We start from the raw sequence: 13,802 nt of genomic DNA, 5'->3' as shown, positions 1-13,802 counted from the left end.
GCCGGGAACACCGTCATACCATTTTATTTTAGGAAGTTTACACTCATGAAGTGTTATTCTATTTATAGTTTTTATTAATTCGCTATTCAGCATAAGTGTAGTATTACGTGTGACTAAAACATATCGTTCTTTAGTAGAGAATTTTAAAGTTTCCTCTTGAAATTCTACGTATGGAAGTACCCTGCTCCAAGCAATATCCCATTCGGTATTTAGAGTTTGTTTTGAATAGGAATCTTGTCAAATTATTATCATAGATGTTCATATTGTTATTCAGGACGCTTATTAGTTCATCACCTGATATTGAAATGTTTCTATGCGTGACCCTAAGAAGAATATTTTTATATGTTTTAGCATTTTCGTTATCAGTGTTTTGAAGTAGGGTCCGTAATTCAATCATAGAGTTTATGAATGCTTCACGTTTATTATTACCTTTAAAGAATCCCACAGGGTACTCAACTCCCGGACTATCAGATAGCTTAGGTATATTAAGAAAATTAATTTCACAATAACCTCGATAATAAAAAATAAACTTCAAATCTCTAGCTCCTATGACAGTACTCAAGAGTTCAGTGGCAGGAATATCAAGAGTTCAGTGGCAGGAATATCAAAATAAGTTTCACCCAGATTGTTAAAAGAATCAATTCCTATAATCACAGGGTAATTGAATTTACTCCAATCATTTATTCTATTCAAAAGATCAATAAGTACCCCATTTTCACCATCATTTAATATGAAAATAGGAATGTTCTTATCAGAAAACAAAACTCTTATACAATTAGAATCCAGTAACACATTCAGGTGATTCCATTCTTCAAGAGAGAAATACTTTTTATTTCTAAGCAGAGAGAGACCTTTGGATGTTTTAATAATATTTCCTATTTTTGTAAAAGATATCATAACATCAACCCTCTTACCAAAATTATAAACCAGACTTATCTTACTTTTATCAGTATTAGTTGTTACGCAGAAACTATCAATTTTGTTAAGTATGGAATTTAAAGTAATCATTTTGTGTTGGGTTGATTGCTTGATTTTACTATCACTATTATTTTTATTTATCCTCAGTATATTAAATATATTTCTTTCAGATTCCATAATCAGTTCTATCAATTATTTGTTGTAGCGCTTTTTGATAGGAAGGGCACTCTCTGTCACCTACTTTGTGATCGAAAGCTTTTATATCATTGCGGCAATTCAAACATGAGGGCTTTTTGTCTCTATTAGGGCACTCTTTAACATCATGTCCTGTAGTGGAACAGTGAGCACAGGTGGTTTGTGCTTATAAGAGTACAAAAGTATATTGACCTGAGAGTATATTGTACCTATAAGAAAATCTTGAAAAAAATAATATTATTGGCCAAGCAGAAAGCCAATGAGAAGATCATCTCACAGTCAAGTAATGTCAACAGAGGAGCGTATTCTGTTGTCAGGAAAGAATTGGGGCTGTCGAACTATAGTGAGCAAAAAATTGAGTTAACTAATGGAAATGCTAATGTTTCTGATCCAGTAAGGGTTGCATCTTTGTTCAATGAGTATTTTTTGGAATGTGGTACTGAACGGACGAGCTCTGCTGGGCTGAGTCATGAGAAGCGTTATCTAAAAAAAATAGGTAGACAATTTGGCATATTCAGATTCAGAGCTATTACTGAGAGTGAGTTGAAAGGAGCGATCTTGGGTTTGAAAAATACTGGTTCATGTGGCTGGGATGAAATTTCTTCCAGGGTAGTGAAATGGGTATGTCCCATTATATTGCAGCCTCTCACGCACGTTTTAAATGTGTGTCTCAAGGAAGGGATATTCCCACAGAAACTAAAATTCGTTGTCATTAAACCCATCCATAAGAAAGAAAGTAAAAAAGATGTAGAGAATTATCGGCCTATAGCATAATTGACGACTTTCTCCAAGATTTTCGAAAGGGTTATATTTCAACATAATGTCTGCTTACTTGGAGAGTGAAAGAATATTTTATAATAAACAATATGGTTTCAGAAGGGGTGCATCAACTAAGTCGGCCACGTTTGATGTTATATCCGATTTGTTGGGGGCTCTGGATGGGTCGCGGAGGGCTGTGGGTGTCTTCTGTGACTTATCCAGAGCGTTCGAGATGGTCGATCATGAACTCCTTTTGAGTAAGCTTGAATTTTATGGATTTAGAGGTCATGCAGAGGTGTTTTTGAGATCCTATCTTGTGGATAGATACCAGGCTGTGAAAAATGATTGTGATGGCTCTCAGGTGCTTTCTGAATGGCAGATGGTTAAGCGAGGGGTTCCTCAGGGCTCCATACTTGGGCCTACATTGTTCAATATATTTATCAACGACTTGTCCTACAATGTTGATGGTAAATTGGTGTTGTATGCTGACGACACAACAATCTTACTTGAAGGAAGCAACTATCAAGATGTCATGGAGAAGGCTAAGATTGCCATGCAGCAGCTCAATGGATGGTTTTATGATAATTCCTCGAAGCTTAATCGAAGCAAGACAAATTTTATTAAGTTCTCTATGAGAGGTAATGAGAATGATCCAGCTATTGTGGGATGGGAGTGTCCTGCTACTGATAAGACAAAGTTTCTGGGGATTGAATTGCAGGCAAACTTGAAGTGGGATGGTCACATAAAGAAACTCCAGAAAAGGCTTTACCATGCTCTCTTTGCTCTGAGGACTGTTGAGTCGAATTCAATGTCAAGACAGCTCTAAAGGTTTACCATGGGTATTTTCTTTCACTTATTAGATTTAGTATTTTGTTTTGGGGGGCTGGAAGAATTCATTTGAACAAAAACTTGAAAATGCAGAAAAAAGCACTTCGGACTTTGGGGGGAGTGGGTCCATCTTTCTCCTGTAAGACCATATTCAAGGCACTCCGACTACTTACAGTTCCAGCGATATACTTCCTTGAAGTTGTTTCGTTTGTGTTCAAAAACAAAAATATTTTTAATGCTAACCGACTTTGTCATACTTATGAAACACGAGGTAAAAATTTCATTTCATTTCATTTTCATTTCATTTATTGACACACTTTACAATTTACAATAATAAATAATACACAAAACATTACAAAACAATAATATAAAGTGGTTAGGTAACCTCATTTGAAAAAACGTGTTGAGGCACCAAAAATACAGGATTATTCCAGTTCCCTATCCATAGACTGACTCTTCTCGAAAAGGGACCGTATTATTCAGGACTCAAGTGTTTTAATTGCATTCCCGAGGATATAAGGCTGTGTAGCAGCTATAAGTTATTTGTTTCAAAGATAATTAGGACACTGGTAGAGGCTTGTCCTTATACCATTGAGGAGTGTTTTAGAGCATTCATGTGACTCCATTCTAAAAATGACATGTTGTATGCCACTTGAGCACCGCTCAGAATTTGTGGCTTCACACAAAAAAAATATAATAATAATAATATAATAATAATAATAATAAAATTTGGCAAGACATACTGAATATATGATAGCCAATTTGACACGTGTAGCTTCAAAGATGTGAATACCCCTATTGAATAGAGATGTTTTCCATTTTTTAACTTTTTTATTAACTTTCACGTTTTGTACGTTTTTTCAGGTCAAGGCTCAGTGGAGGGCATGTCTTATAACTCAGTTGATAATGTCATTTATTGGACGTGCAATAACGATGCCACTATAAATAGGTTGAACCTTACTGAGCCGATTCCAAAACAGGCAGAAGCTCTGATCAAGCTCGGTGTCAATGATAAACCACGGGGTATCGCTGTCGATGCATGCGATTCGTGAGTACAATAATTATTATAGACCTACCTTGCTTCACTCAATTATATCAATATCAATTTTTTAATATTTCCGATAGTGAGATTCACTTCAACTTGTCACTATTAGTTGAATGGGATGCAGTGATGCCCATATAACTGAGCACATCTACTAACCCCTCAACTCCTGGCCACCTGAATATAGAAGAGATTATTCGTATATGTAATTCAGAATTGTTGATGTGAAATGAACATGTGCAATGCATCTCCGCAAATCAGTAATAGATATTATTCTCATATACTATTCTCTGGTATGTATGATTTCATGTTACTACATGACTAATCGCAACTTTTTGCGATTAATCTTCAAATTATATTTTGCTGTTCATGAGTGTATCACGTAGCTACCTACTCTAAAAATTCAGTCAAGGTTTACAAAATTCTCCAATCGATGGAATGATTAAAATAGACTGTTGAGTTGAAAAACGAATCTCTCGCACTGTGAAAGAAATATAAATAATATTCATTAAAGAAAAAGATGATTAGCAACACATTCCTCTGAATTTGGAGAAAGACCACTGACCTTTTGAATGGAAGCATATACTTTAACATTGTGCTTGTTTACAAATTTACAATTTGCTACTAATACAGTTTACAGATTTGCATCTTGCTATGTAATTAATAAAACATGGTCAAGTAAGAGGCATAGTTGAATAGTTGAGCTAGGCTTATACACGCAATTTTGAGACAATCACTTTTAACAACCTTTGTCAAACCGTTATGATTTTTCAGAGATTACATATCGTGCTAATATATCATAATATCGTGATAACATCATATTATGTTTCAATTTGCTTTCTGGGAACTGCTGCTGTTGTTCATCTTTGTTTGCACACAGTGCTCAACTGAATGTTTAAAATGCCATCATGTTATTGCGTTAACTGCATTCCGTCTTCATTTTTAATTTCCAACTCAATTAAAATATTTATTTTCAAAACTGATATTACCTGCAAATTATAGGACCGCTAACCTTTGTTTTTGCGCGAATCGCATGTTAATTACTCTACTCTCTCTCTCTACTCTAATTTTATTTGCCAAAAACAAAATACGAAAAAGCTTTACAAAAAATAAATATAAATTGATTCATCTTTATATGGGATGTCATTTTTTTAAAGTGTTTTTATAAATATGGATTCACAATTAAGCTCATGTTAATTTCTTTTGTTAGCTGTGATTTAGTTTCAAATATTTACACTTCTTTTATTCTTCTTGTTCTTCTACTTCTTCATCCACTTCATCCCTAGTAATTTCCTACTTTTTCATTTTTTCATCTCAATCTTCTTCTTCCTCCTATTCCTCCTCCTACTTCACCGCCTCCTCCTCCTCCTCATTCTTCACTCTTACTGCCTAAAAGCAGTCGTTAAGTCATGTCAGAGAACCTTAAATTGATGAGATGCGACTTTGAGCCAGTCAGGTCACTCAACATTTTCTCATTCTCATATTCTTATGTTTTGCACTTTTTTATTCTCCTTATCTTTCTGATCCGATAATATTATTGGCAAAGTATAATGTGATTATTTTTATTGTCTAGCCGGGTTTATTGGACCAACTGGAACTCTCACCATCCTAGTATACAGCGATCATTCACTACTATAAATTCCATAGAATCGATCATCACTACTGATATCCGTATGCCGAATGCATTAACCCTGGACCACCCCGCGCAGAAAATCTACTGGGGAGATGCTCGATTGGATAAAATAGAGAGGGCCGACTACGATGGATCGAATCGAGTTGTGAGTAGCAATATTAATATGCAACTAGTAACTAAATTACAACTTGTTCCCCTTCCTTATCCCAAGTGCAGTTCATCACACAGTATCTACAATCACTTTGAAACGAGGGAATAAATTGATTTACTCATTTATTTGACATTTTTCTTTCACCTACACCAATACTTTTGTACGATTACTATAATAACTCGCGCTTCGCGCTCGGTAGGGGGCTTCGCCCCCTGCACCCCCAGTAGGGTGGGTTAGCAGCCTCCGCGCTTCGGCTGTGAGGCGGGCTTCGCCCGCCCAATCGTGTTTTATGACTGTATAGTGTTAGGTAGCAGCCTCCGCGCTTCGCGCTCCGGCTGTGAGGCGGGCTTCGCCCGCCCAATCGTCTTTATGACTGTATAGTGTTGGGTAGCAGCCTCCGCACTTCGCGCTCCGGCTGGTAGGTGGGCTACGCCCGCCTTTTATGACTATATAGGGTTGGAAAGCAGCCTCCCGAGAGTCGCCATTTGAATTTTTGGTTGAAGTTTAGCTATGGTTATAGGCTTCTCCGGGAGCTGAACAAAAAAGCTTCTTATAAATTTTTTGTGGGAATCATATTTAAATGTGTCCCAAATATTTGGGGGCAGCTAGGGGGGGTTCCGGGGGAAAAAATTTGAAAGTTCTGGAGGTTTTCCCGTAGCCTCCAGTGTAGTATGCAACAGATTTGGTGTTCAGTTTTCACAGCGAACTCATAGTTTTGGCTGAGAATTTTTTTGTTTTGGGAAAACTTCATATTTTCGATGAAAACTCAATTTTCCGGGTCCCCATTTGAATTTGGTTGAAATTTAGCTATGGCTACAGGCTTATCTCCGGGAGCTGATCAATAAAGCTTGTAATAAATTTTTTGTGGGAAAAAAATTTGAATGTGTCCCAAATATTTGGGTGAGTACAGGAGTGCCGGGGGGAAAAATTTGGAAGGTCTGGAGGTTTTCCCGTAGCCTCCAGTGTAGTATGCAACAGATTTGGTGTTCAGTTTTTACAGTTTTGGCTGAGAATTTTTGGTATTTGGGAAAACTCCAAATTTTCGATGAAAACTCAATTTTCCGGGTCGCCATATGAAATTGGATGAAATTCAGCTTTGGCTTTACACTTGACTTGGCGAGCTGAACAAATAAGCTTGTAATAAATTTTTTGTGGGAAACGAATTTAAATGTGTCCCAAATATTTGGGGGAGCACAGGGGTGGCGGGGGGCAAAATTTGGAAGGTCTGGAGGTTTTCCCGTAGCCTCCAGTGTAGTATGCAACAGATTTGGTGTTCAGTTTTCACAGTGAACTCATAGTTTTGGCTGAGAATTTTTGGTATTTGGGAAAAATTCAAATTTTCGATGAAAACTCAAATTCCCGGGTCGCCATTTGAATGTGATCGAAATCGAACTATGGATACAGGCTTATCTCCGGGAGCTGAACAAAAAAGCTTCTATCGAATTTTCTGTGCGAGGCTTATTTAAATGTGTCGAAAAAATTTGTGGGGTTCTAGTGGTGCTAGGGGGGTAAAATTTTCGTGATTTGGAGGTTTTCCCATAGCCTCCAGTGTGTTCTCTAACTGTCTTTGAGGTTGGTTCTCCGATACAATCAGCCGTGTTGGCTGAGAATTTTTCGTAATTTTTTGTCTTTTGCAGCTTTAATATAATAAGACCAATTTGTCCAAATACCTGAAATACTCTCACAGACCTGTCCTCAAATGTCACCTGACTTGGTCAGGCAATACTCCAATGAGTTCAGGGGTGAAAGGTGTTTTAAAAGTATTTTCATTAATCCCATCAATGAGAGAGAACTGTGTAAAATTGTAAATAAACTGTCATTAAATAAAAGCTCAGGGACTGATATAATTACAGCCAGAATATTAAAAGAGAATCTTCCATATCTTTCCAATGTGTTAGTGCATCTGTTCAACATTTCCATTACATCAATTCCCTGATAATTAAAAATTGCTAGTGTTATCCCAATATTCAAAAAAGGTGACCGGCTTTCCAAAAATAACTATCGACCAATCTCTCTTCTCCCCACCTTATCTAAAATTTTTGAAAAGCTTATCAAGAAAAGGGTATTGCATTTCCTGAATTCCAATAATTTCTTTTCAAATCAGCAGTTTGGATTTAGAGAGGGCGTAAATACAGAGTTTGCCTTGCAGCATTTTCTAAAAACTATCTATTCAGGCCTGAATAGAGGACATGGTTGCAGGGCAGCAGGTCTCTTTATTGATGTTAGCAAGGCTTTTGACACTGTAAACCATAGCCTATTGTTCCATAAGTTGTGGAGGGCGGGCATCAGGGGAATAGCTTTGGAGTGGATGAGAACATTCGTGCAGGGTAGGAAACAGGCGGTTCAGATAAAGAATGATACAAGTGATCTGTTATATATCCATCACGGAGTAACGCAAGGCTCAGTACTTGGACCCATTTTATTTCTCATCTACGTCAATGACTTGTTCAAGGGTGAATTTAGAGGTCAGTTAACTGCTTTTGCTGATGACTCTGCGTTGGCCTACACAAACACTCAGGATCAGCTTAGGGAGGATATTAAGCATGACCTTAATAAATTGACACTATGGTTCACCTGCAATAAGCTATCCATGAATGTCCAGAAGACCAACTACATCCTGTTTAGTCTCACTGGTACTCAGAGTTTTGCTGTTCCTCTTCGCCTTCACGCCAGCAACTGCAGCCATGATTGCTGCAATTGCCCAATTGTTGGTGGTGAGACCACAATTAAATATTTGGGTCTCCTCCTTGACCATAATCTAACGTGGAAGGCCCACATCTCAAGTCTTAAAAAATCTTTACATTTTTACCTCAGGACGATGTATCAATTGAAGGGTATTTGCAATATCAACACATTAAAAGAGGTTTATTATTCTTTTGCTCATGCTAGAATTAATTATGGTTTAAGCTGCTGGGGCAGTACTTACTTCACAACTATGTCACCCATAATCAAGCTTCAAAAATCATTTATAAGGGTAGTTGCTGGAGTGGGGCCTCGTGACAGTTCTTTCCCGCTTTTCTATAAACTTGGCATCCTCCCGGTAAGACATCTATATGTATATAAGGTGCTCTCTATATTCTATTTGATAAGTATGAATGATGGCGTGTCAATAGATTATAGTGATACTGTAACTGACCCTCATCATACAAGGCAGGCTGATGAGGGTTTTATCCGAGGTGTCAGACCAAACTGCACTTTATTTAAAAAATCTTTTATTTTCCTGACTCCTAAATTTTTCAATCTTCTACCTTCTCCGATAAAAAATTTATACAATAACTGCAATAGAATACAGCTAATTAAAGGAAACCTGAAAAAATTTCTCCTCTCCTTTAGCCCTGAGAGATTGGAAGATCTTTACAACGTCACTGTTTAAGTAAATACTTAAAATTGGATCCAATACACTTTTAATTCATTTTGACAAAAACAATTGAAGTATATTACCTTATAGAGGAATCGGTTATAAACTATCACCACAGATATAAACATTGTTAATTATTAAATTTGTTAGATACATCAATGAAAATCATTAAGGTCTATGACTATACCTTATAAAATCATCGATATATCTCTAAAAGCAAATATACACTTAGAAAATCATTCATTCATTGAAGATCGTCAATTTGCTAAATTTAATCAAATGGCTAAATGATGTAAGCCTAATTCATTTGCCTTTGCTTTAATCTGTTTATATTATTGTTATATTTAAACTATTGGTTAACTTGGCCTGACTACCTCGATTTTTATCAGTACTTTTGTTCTTTGAATTATATTCAGGATAGATTATTTTTTTGTACTTTTTAGTTCTCATTATTTTTTATTGTATTTCTTTTCTCAACTTTAATATATTTTATCTATTTTCATTATTATTTATTAAGTTAAGTTTTGCTTGTTTTGAACTGTCCTTTAGTTCTGTTCAGTGATGCTCCTGCAATGCGAACGTGACCTTGTCAGCAAGGTCTTTGCATGCAGTATTTTATTTCGTGCATTAATTATGGTGTATTTTTGTAAAACAGAGTAGCTGTGCTAGATTACATTTCATCATCCTATAATGAGATTTAATACAATTAGTATTATCAGCAAATTTCATATTTATTCGTTTAAAAAGTTGTCTTAAGTATTGTTTTATTATTCTTATTTGCTATCTTTTTTTTAGTTTTGTGCGCTGTTCTGTTGTTGTAAATTGGATGCGAAATGAAGAATCTTATCTTATCTTATCTAAGACTCGAGCTTCGCGCTCCCCCCCAGTAGGGTGGGTTAGCAGCCTCCGCGCTTCGCGCTCCGGCTGGGAGGCGGGCTTCGCCTGCCCAATCGCCTTTTATGGCTGTATAGGGTTGGGTAGCAGCCTCCACGCTTCGCGCTCCGGCTGGGAGGCGAGCTTCGCCCGCCCAATCACCTTTTCTGACTGTGTAGTGTTGGATAGCAGCCTCCGCGCTTCGGGCTCCGGCAGGGAGGCTTCGCCCCCTGCACCCCCAGTAGGGTGGGTTAGCAGCCTCCGCGCTTCGCGCTCCGGCTGGGAGGCGAGCTTCGCCCGCCCAATCACCTTTTCTGACTGTGTAGAGTTGGATAGCATCCTCCGCGCTTCGGGCTCCGGAAGGGAGGAGGGTTCCGCCCGCCCAATCGCCTTTTATGGCTGTACAGGGTTGAGTAGCAGCCTCCGCGCTTCGCGCTACGGCTGGGATGCGGGCTTCGCCCGCCCAATCGCCTTTTATGACTGTATATGGTTGGATAGCAGCAACCGCGCTTCGCGCTTCGGCTGGGATGCGGGCTTCGCCCGCACAATTATCTTTTACGACTGTATAGTGTTAGGTAGCAGCCTCCGCGCTTCTACCGAATTCAAATGGGGACCCGGGAAATTGAGTTTTCATCGAAAATTTGAAGTTTTCCCAAAAACGAAAAATTCCCATCCAAAACTATAAGATAACTGTGAAAACTGAATACCAAATCTGTTGCATACTACACTGGAGGCTACGGGAAAACCTCCAGACCTTCCAAATTTTTCCCTCCGGCACCCCTGTACACGCTCAAATATTTGGGACACATTTAAATTTGTTTCCCACAAAAAATATATTACATTACATAGACAGTGTTTTGTCTGTCTGTGTGTGTGAGTGATCTTAGTATGGCAACACTCCCCTCCAGCGTCCTGGCAGCGCTCTGGCTGGGAGGCGGGCTTCGCCCGTACAATCGCGTTTTATGACTGTGAACATTTACACATGAGCGGCTACCACTATATACATGTGCATTGTGGTGTTGGTGGTCACATGGTTTTGATTTCCAAGTAACCTATCGTTTCAATCATGGAGTATACATCCTTCCAGGATTTGAAAAATAATATATTAGTGAAAAAGAAAAGAAGATTTTATTTTTAAAGGATAATACAGATAATGTATTACATATAACAGATACTGTAATACAGTACAAATAATGTACTCATGGTGGTGAAATGAAAAGTAAGTCCAAGTGACATCCACCAAAACAGAGATAAGTTCAAGGAAAGAGCTTTGTGAAGAGCCTTTAAGCTAATCATCATAGACCTGAGCTATCTATTACCTAAACTCCCTTATTTGTTTTTTTTGGGAGGTGGTTTAAGAGGGGTTCTGTTACCGAAACCCTGAAATATAGATTAGGAATCAACATTAGAAGTGATACTTTCAGTGTCAGTTAGTGTTCAATTTTCACTGTTCACGTTCACCCAAATTTTTAATCAGCTGCTCTAATATAATTATGCTCTATTCAGATAAGCAACACCATATATCCGCATATATAATTATGCACTAAGCTTACCTAGTCTAAATACAGCATTGTAATGTATGTATGGATATATGTGTGTATATAGGCATTACAATGCTGTATTTAGACAAGGTAAGCTCCGGTAATGAATGCTGTGCAAAACGAACTTTGTTGGCGCATGCGCAAACGAGGTCATTACTTTACCAGAAAGCGAAATGGATATACGGTTACCTAAATGTAGCCAGAGCGAAAAAATCAACACAGTGAAGCCAGCCTTTGGAACACTGCCAGGACGCTGGAGGGGAGTGTTGCCATACTAAGATCACTCACACACACAGACAGACAAAACACTGTCTACCGTATGTAATGTAATATATTTTTTGTGGGAAACAAATTTAAATGTGTCCCAAATATTTGAGCGTGTACAGGGGTGCCGGAGGGAAAAATTTGGAAGGTCTGGAGGTTTTCCCGTAGCCTCCAGTGTAGTATGCAACAGATTTGGTATTCAGTTTTCACAGTTATCTTATAGTTTTGGATGGGAATTTTTCGTTTTTGGGAAAACTTCAAATTTTCGATGAAAACTCAATTTCCCGGGTCCCCATTTGAATTCGGTTGAAATTCAACTATGGCTATAGGTTTATCTCCGGGGGCTGAAAAATAAAGCTTTTATCGAATTTTCTGTGCGATGCTGATATCAAATGTCGAAAAAATTTGGGTGTCTCTAGGGGGCCAAGGGGTTGAAATTTTCGTGATTTGTAGGTTTTCCCATAGCCTCCAGTACGTTCCCTAATTGATTTCGAGGTTGGTTCTCCGTGACAATCAGCCGTCTTGGCTGCGAATTTTTTGTCTATGTGGCTTTAATATAATAAAGATTTCAAAACAATATTTTTTGGAATTGATATACTGAAGAGGTGGTTTCATTGTGATTAATATCAGATTCTTCCAAGTGTTATGAAACACCTAATGTATCCTGTAATTTATATTATATTTACATGACAAACAAAATTTTAAAATAATATTTGTTGAAGCTATCTAATATAATTCAGCACAAACAGTAATATTGGTACACACAGTAAAATTTGGATAATTGCTTAAAAACAAGAGAATATTTTTGTAGTATGGACGCTTTAAACTACTTGCATGCAAGCCTGTAATCATGATCAGAAAATTTTTAGAATCAATGTATCCTACCAAAACAAACTGTACTTTGAGACTTGGATAATTTTTAAACTAGAAATTTGTAATTCATATAGTAATATATTGTATGTATTTTTGTTGTAATTGTAAGTGATATATTGTTATAATGTACATCTTTGTAACTTGTTATTTTGTTCAAAACATTATTGTTCGATAAATTTTTATTTTATATCGTCACAAAAAATTGAGTGTAAGAGAGGGCCTTCTGCGCCCAAACTATAGAAAAAAGGAATCATCCTATTCTATTATTTTCACCTCTATTCTATTATGATTTCCTCTAGTTTGAATTTTCACGACTGTTTTCTACATTTTTTCTTTTTTCAGGTGTTAACTTCAATCATGCCTCAGCATCCATTCGACATAGCAGTTTACGGAGAGTTTATATTTTGGACTGATTGGGTGATCCATGCGGTGATACGTGCCAATAAGTACACAGGAGAAGAGGTCACCATACTGCGCCGGGACATTCCTAGACCAATGGCAATTGTCGCTGTTGCAAACGACACTGATGACTGTAAGTTCCATATAAAACAAACCTTGCATGTATGTGAGTAGCAATATATATCCAAATAACATGGGAAGCATCAATATTTCAAAAGCTTACTGTTACAACTGGACCAAGCAATAAGAAAAAATCTGGTAGATCAGTGGGTTGTTGATTTCAATATGAATTTGAAAAAATGATCCAATTATAACAGTTTTTATATAGTGGAGGACCACTGCTCTACAAATAAAGAGCAGAATGAAAATGCAGAGTAAATTACCCATATTGAAATATTGATGAAAAGATTTAACAGCTAAGTTAAGTGATTGCAATTGTTGCGAAGCCTACCAATAATAAAGGTCAAATGAAAGAAAAAATATAGAGAAATGTGAGATGCAAAAGATATTGAATATATTGAAAAATACAGCAATCATGTGCAACTGATAAAGAAGAGGAATACAAACAGTAAATGAATGAATAATCATCCAATTATACATAAAATATGATTATGGATAAGAACTCAAAAACAATAATACTTTTAAATACATGGTTGTTTATTATGTAAACCCAAAATTGAGTTGAAATTGATTCAAATCAGATTAAAAGGCAGTCACAAATAAATTTATAGTACCTAAGTACCTATTTGAGTAATGGTTGTACATGATAAATTGAAATAAGTTCAAATTCAAGGTAAACAAGATAAATGACCTTGAATAGTAATAATTGATATCAATAATGATTAAGATTGATATGTAGTCAAGATTATAAATTCACAATAAGAACTACAAATAGGTTAGGCCTTTATAATCAATAAAACATTTTGTAATTGATTAATAATTTTTAAATAGAATAATGCTAAAGACTT

The 13,802-nt window shown here is 36.8% G+C and overlaps 1 protein-coding gene across 1 annotated transcript in view; it reads left to right on the top strand.

Annotated features, from left to right (window-relative positions):
- Window positions 1–13,802, top strand: part of LOC111054785 (low-density lipoprotein receptor-related protein 1) — a gene marked incomplete in the record, with an annotated part of 225,889 nt that overhangs the window by 60,526 nt on the left and 151,561 nt on the right. Inside the window, 3 exon segments of the mRNA XM_039442030.1 lie at window positions 3,565–3,748; window positions 5,316–5,520; window positions 12,778–12,967. Coding sequence (XP_039297964.1) covers window positions 3,565–3,748; window positions 5,316–5,520; window positions 12,778–12,967 — 579 coding nt within the window.

The sequence above is a fragment of the Nilaparvata lugens genome, chromosome X (genome assembly GCF_014356525.2).
Source record: "Nilaparvata lugens isolate BPH chromosome X, ASM1435652v1, whole genome shotgun sequence".
NCBI lineage: Eukaryota > Metazoa > Arthropoda > Insecta > Hemiptera > Delphacidae > Nilaparvata > Nilaparvata lugens.
The sequence above is the reverse complement of the archived record's forward strand: the minus strand, read 5'-3'. Positions and strand labels throughout refer to the sequence as shown.